This window comes from Terrapene carolina, unplaced genomic scaffold, assembly GCF_002925995.2.
Source record: "Terrapene carolina triunguis isolate 2854851 unplaced genomic scaffold, T_m_triunguis-2.0 Scaffold645, whole genome shotgun sequence".
Classification (NCBI taxonomy): Eukaryota; Metazoa; Chordata; order Testudines; family Emydidae; genus Terrapene; species Terrapene triunguis.
The window spans coordinates 26,345-32,848 of NW_020664996.1; the positions used below are offsets into that span (position 1 = coordinate 26,345).

The 6,504-nt window shown below is 53.6% G+C and overlaps 1 protein-coding gene across 1 annotated transcript in view; it reads left to right on the forward strand.

Annotated features, from left to right (window-relative positions):
- The window catches only part of WDR46 (WD repeat domain 46), a 9,136-nt gene extending 8,428 nt beyond the window's left edge, over positions 1-708 (forward strand). Inside the window, exons 15-16 of the mRNA XM_029913458.1 lie at positions 169-282; positions 592-708. Of these exons, the coding sequence (XP_029769318.1) occupies positions 169-282; positions 592-693 (216 nt within the window). The 3' untranslated portion in view covers positions 694-708. The remainder of the gene's footprint in view (positions 1-168; positions 283-591) is intronic.
- The last annotated feature ends 5,796 nt before the right edge of the window (positions 709-6,504 follow it).

Sequence of the window (6,504 nt, forward strand, 5' to 3'; positions counted from 1 at the left end):
GGGGGGGGGGGCACCGTGGTGCATTGTGGGAAGTGGGGGGCGGGTGGACAGTGGGGACCAGGCAGTGTCACGGTCGCTGTGGCACGTCAGGAGCGGGGGGAGGTGGAGGCGCCGTGGTGCATTGTGGGATACAGGAGGACTCTCTCTCTCACTCCTTCCCGCCCCCAGGGCTTCGACCCCCAGGCCAAGCCGGCGTTCCAGCCGCGCCGGAAGCTGAAGGGGCGCAGCTCAGCCGGGAGCCTCCTGCGGCGCAAGAAGAAGGTGGCGAACGAGGAGCAGCGGGTACGTCCGTCCGTACTGTCCGCCTGTCTGTCCCATCTGCCCTTGGGCTAGCCCTTACCCATCAGGCTTTGCTCCCCGCCCCCGAGAGCCAGCTCTCCACTTCCTGTCTCAAACAGGGACTTCCTTGTCCCCGCCCCCCACAACTCCCCCATCCGACTGGGCCAGTGACGTCCAGGGGCATCTCCCCCATACCCCAGGGCTCCATTACACTGTGAATTGGGGTGGGGGGGTTGGATCCCAGGGCTGCACCCCCCCATTGGGCCATTTACTGGGGTGTCCCTGGCTCACCTCCCCTCCCCCTCCCCGCAGACCAAGATCCGGAAGAGCCTGGAGCAGCAGCAGGCGCCGGAGCGAGAACCGAAGGCGGCACCCCGGGCTCAGAGGCCGGCGCTGGATCGGTTCAAGAAATAGCCTCGGGGAGGCTGGGGGGAGGGGATTGCCCCCCATGGGGGCGAAAGGGGTCACGAGCGTTACCCATCCCCTCCAGGGTAGGGGCTGTGGGGGCGGGAGCAGGGTGGGGTCCCCCACTCACCCTGCACTGTCACCCTGATATTTTTGTATTAAAGTTGGCGTTGGCTTTGCCTGGCTCTGGTTTGGGGCAGACAGGGAGAGGGGGTTACTCGAGGTGGGGGGCAGAGGGGAGCGTGGCTGGGAGCCAAGCGCAGGCTGGGGGGGGCTCGGACGGCTCTGTACAGTGGGGAGGGAGAAGAGCTCCCAGCCGATACCAGCACCCGGCCAGCTGGGGATAAACAGGCCCGGAGGAGGCTGGAAATTCAAAGGCTTGCGGGTGTCAGCGGGAGGTTCTGGACCAGCCTCCCCCAGGCACAGAGGGGGCTCGGCTCCAGGCAAATGCTCCCTCTGGGCCTGGGCCCAGGCCCAGCCCCTGCCCCCGGAGCCCCGTCTGCTTTATGCCTCTGCAGTGGAACGGAGCCTGTGCGGGGGGGGGACCTACAGGCCAGCCCCCCCGGCCAGAGCTGAGATCACACCCTGCCAGGCTGCCCAGTGCTGCCCCCACAGCTCCAGCACTCACACCCCCTCGCCCAGATGCGGGGTCACAGGTTAACTTCTCATGCGCTGCGTGGCAGGTGTAACGCGCACGCTCCCTCTCTGCCACCCCCCCCTTGCTCTCCTAATGCGAGGGGAAAGATGCTGATTTAGGCAATTACACCCTCGCCCCCCCGGCCAGGCAGGCGAATGACTCCCCAGCGTCCCTGCTCTGCTGGGGATGAGCTGCAGCCCCTGCCAGCCCCCTGTGGAGTCCCCAGGGGCGCTGTGCACCGGACCGGTTGGTGTTCAGCTGTTGTGTCACAGCCCCCGTGCTGGGCGCAAGGTGGAGCTGGAGCCGTTTATCCCAGGGTGAGCAAGGACAGGCGCTGACCCAGGGAGGCCCCGGGCTGGCTGAGAGCCTGCCTTCAGAATGGCGACAAGCTGCCCCTTCGCTTCCTAGCTGCAGGTCGGGGGACTGCCGGCTTTGCCTCCTAGCAATGCCCCTGAACGGTCACTGGCCCTGCGCTGAGACACGGCTCCGCAGGCCAGTGCTCTCGCACGGCTCTGGGATAGTCCTGGAGGACCCCTTCAGTGTATCAGCCCCCTTAGAGTGTCACACTCTCGCTGGGGTCAGCCCCTTGGCATCACCTCCTGCGACTGACCCTCGCAGCCTTCAGCATCCCTCCTTCCCGCTGTGAGTGCCCCATAGCGACTCCACCTGAGTTGGACCCCCCCCCTCCCCCCCCATGGTGCCCGGCCCAGGGAAGCTAGTGATCCACCCACCAGCCCGAGTTCAGTGATAATTCTGGTCATGGGCCAGCTGAGGTGCGTTGTGCGTATGCTAAGGCCTTAGACCTCGCCTGCTGTGTGGGGCTCCCCCCCCGGCTGCCAGGAAGCCTGGGTTCCCCTTGGCTGGCGACGAATCCCTGACCCCCATGGTCAGCGTCGTCATAACGCCTCACCTGGCAGCTGTACGTCCCTCACACAGTGCCAGGCATGGCCCAGCAGGAGCGGGCGGTGACCCCTGCCCCTTGGCACTGAGTGGTTTGGGGCACATTCACCCGCGGGCTAGTGCTGAGCCCACGAACTGAGCACGGGTCCCAAAGGGCTCGGATGTTTCTCTGGCTCTGAGGCCTGGCCAACGTTAGACTTGTTAATGCTGACATCGGGCAGGGCTCGCCAAGCCTGCCGTCCCCGCTGCCAGGGACCCGAGGGGGCAGGTACCAGCTCTGTGAGGGAAAGGGGGGGCTCCTGTCCCCTGTCCCCTCCCTGCTAATTACAGGTGTGGTGCCCACCACCACACCCCATCCCATTCAGTCTATGTCCCGGTGCCTCCCCAGAGCTGGGTGCAGCACAGGGCCCTTGTCAGGGTTCCCTCCCCACTCTGAAGTCTGGGGTACAGATGTTGGGACCCACATGAAAGACCCCCTAAGCTTATTTCTACCAGCTTAGGTTAAAAACTTCCCCCAGGCACAAATTCCTTTCCTTGTCCTTTGACAGGAAAGGGTCACTTGTAATCCCTATCCCCCCAAGCCCCTTCACCCCCTTTCCTGAGGAGGCTTGAGAATAATATACCAACTAATTGGTTCACAATGTGAGCACAGACCAAACCTTTTATCTTTAGGACACTAAAATCAATCAGGTTCTTAAGAACTTTATTATAAAGAAAAAAGTAAAAGCATCACACCTGCAAAAATCAGGATGGAAGGTAACTTTACAGGGTAATAAAAAGATTTAAAACACAGAGGATTCCCCCTCTGGACTCAGCTTCACAGTTACAAAAACAGGAATAAAACTCCCGCTTAGCACAAGGAAAATTCACAAGCCAAAACAAAAGATAATCTAACACATTTCCTTGCTATTACTTACAATTTCTGTAATTCTTAGATCGATTATGCCAGGTATATTTTCAGGAGATGTTGTCCCTGCCTGGCTTCTCTTTCCGTTGGAACAAAAGAAGAGAGCACAAACAAACCCCCCCCCCCCCATTTGAAAGTATCTGCTTTCCCTATTGGTTCTTCTGGTCAGGTGCCAACCAGGTTATTTGAGCTTCTTAACCCCTTACCAATAAAGCGATTCAGTACAGCTGCCCTTATCTGTAGGGTTATGACAGCCCTCATTGTGCGTGGCAAGACCCATGAGTGAGAGCAAGCCCCCTCCTCCCCCGATCATTGGGCCAGGCGCTGCCCAGACCCTGACCGAGATCAGGGCCCCGGTTTGGCTGAGCCCTGCACAGACACACACTGACACTCAGTGTCCCAACACACGGTTTACTCGACAAGAGCAAGAGTCTTATTTAACAGATGGGAAACTGAGGCACAAAGTGCTTCGGTGACTTGTCCCAGGTGTCTCACATAGAGCCAGGGCACAACCCAGGAGTCTGGTTCTCCCCCTCCCCCCCCAAACTTTAACCCACTAGCCCAGTGATATTCAGTGAGAGCTACCCACTCTTTGAGAATGTTACGACACAAAGCAGCCCATTGGCACACGTCTGACAAAAAACACTTCAGCTGCCAATAAATACAGCCCCTGAATGCACAGTAAGTATTAGTAATTAGTTAGTAATTAGTAATTCTATCTTCTAACACAGTTTAAAATGCAACATTGTTACCCGTGTTTGTAGCACTCGCTAGTGGGAGAGGTGATAGCGACAAGTGTGACGAGTGGGTTGTAGGCGGTCAGGCCAAGGCCCATGCACGCATGAAGATGCTTGTCCCTCAGGTGATTGGGTTTTTTATAATGTCCATGGCAGAAAACCCAGCTTCGCAGAGGTACATTGGTCCGAACACGGTTAAAAGCCAGATGCTGGCTATTCTGAAACTGGTCAGTGGACTGAGTCCAGAACTCACAACATCCCGCTTCTCTGGATTTTGCCTTCAAGACATCTGAGCTCTGGAGCCTTACAATTTCTAATAGAAAGGCCCCTTCATTGATTGAATCAAGAGTGTTCTTTGCTTCAGAAGGGTGAGGTCCATCGGCAGAGACAACAAATAAAATCAAATCCTTGAGAATTTAAAAATTCTCAAATCCCATTTTAAAAATTTTGATCAGATTGTTTAGGAATTCGTGCAGCGTTTTCACTGAGGTTTCATCTGTAGCAACAACATGCAATGTGGTAAAGTGCAACATCTTTCCTGTTAAGTCTGCCTGAAAGATTTCAAGATTCCTCTGACAGGCACACACTTTTTCAGACAGATCCCTGACACTGCTTGCACGACCATGGAGCTGCAAGCTGAAGGAATTCAAGTGACCAGTAATATCGCACAGAAAAGCTACTTGTGACATCATTCATAAATTCCAGGAACTTGCAACCTCGTTGGTCTTGTGGTTTGAAAGGAATTCTATTATTTCTTTTTGAAGAGCACAACACCTGTATCATGCATCCCACTACTTAACCAGCGAAAGTCATGCTGCAACAGGTCACTGAATTCGGCTGAAATGTCTTGTAAAAGAGTTTTATAAAGACAATGTTGCAAGCTAGAAGTTGAGCGGATGGGCAGGGATGATGTCCCCTGTTTGCCAGCATATGTACTTCACTAATCTCATCACAATACCCATTGTTTTTTTCAAGTCTCCAGAGAACTTACGCACAGGCCAGTCTGGTGAATGATGCAGTGAAGTGTATTTAATTAAGGGTGTGTCACTGCCACACGTGAAGCAAAACCCATCTCTTTCCCTGTCACGGAGGGACCTCCGTCTGTAACAAGCAAGTTTACTTTCTGCAGACCTAAACCCATTTTTTTTTTTTTTTTAAAAAAATTGTACCTTTCCAAAAATGCTCCTTCCTCTGGGGTAGGTTTCTAATGGTATTAAGCATAAAAATTCTACCTTGAAAATTTCACCATCATAAAATCTAACAAACAGCACTGGCTGGGGGGTGTCACTTAAATTGCTTGATTCGTCCACCACAGGAGCCGTGTGTTTGGCGTTTTTAAATCGGAAAGCAGTGCTGACAGACAATCCACGTAAATTACAAATATCAGCCACTCTTCGCACTGCCATGGAATCAGACAGGGGAACCTGCGTCACACGGGTCACAATGTCAGCTTTGTTTTTATACCCATCAATGAGCTCCTCCAGCGTTTCCAATGTGCGCTCCTTCACAAGCTCGGCATCCAGGAAAGGCCTTTTCCTTTTAGCTCGTGCCCACATTCTCCAACGAGAGGCAGCTGTTGCTTTCCCCTGTACAGTTGCTGATCTCGTGAGAACATTTCAAGTGTGACACGAAGACTTCCGATTTTCAATGTTGTCACATTTTGCAGCACCACCAGGAGGCCAGGCCGTGTGGAAGTGACTGTGCTTTGAGTCAAAGTGGCACCTCCCAGTGGCAACCTTACAGACAGATCCAGTGGTTTGGCAGAGGAAACACAAAGGCTTTGCCTTTAAATGAAGTGGCATAATAAAGAGAAAATCCGCTGTGCAGCTTGGGTTAAATGCTCGGTTTTCACTGGCGACTTTGTGACGTTTACTCCCCCACTCGCATTTGTTTCCGGCTCCATTTACATCACCAATGATAAAACAGGCAGCGTCCCAACCCAGTCGTAGCCGATGCTATCGGAGAACCTAAGCTCCAGTACGTTACTTACTAAGGAAGCCATAGGCAGCACATCACTGGTCATGAATTTAGTTACAAATATTTTTTTAAGGTGAGCTGGCGGGTCACATTTGGCCCAGGGGCCGCCATTGAGCAGCACTGCACTAACAGCTGGGGTTAGAACCCAGGAGTCCTGGCTCCCAGCCCCCCCCACTAGGCCCATGGCTCTCAACCTTTCCAGACGACTGTACCCCTCTCAGGGGTCTGATTTGTCTTGCGTACCTTCAAGTTTCACTTAACTTAAAATCGACTTGCTTACTAACTCAGACATCAAAATACAAAAGTGTCACAGCCACTATTACTGACAAATCGCTACTTTCTCATTTTCACCATACAATTATAACATACATTGATTGGAATATAAACATTGTACTTGCATTTCAGTGTATAGTACATAGTGCAGTATGAAGAAGTCATTGTCTGTATGAAATTTTAGTTTGTACTGACTTGGCTAATACTTTTTGTTTAGCCTGTTGTAAAATTAGGCAAATCTCTAGATGCAACAATGCACCCCCTGGAAGACCTTGGTGTACCCCAATAGCACACGTGCCCCTCGTTGAGAACCACTGGACTAGACCCCACTCCCCTCCCAGAGCTGAGGATAGAACCCAGGAGTCCTGGCTCCCAGCGCCCCCTGCCCC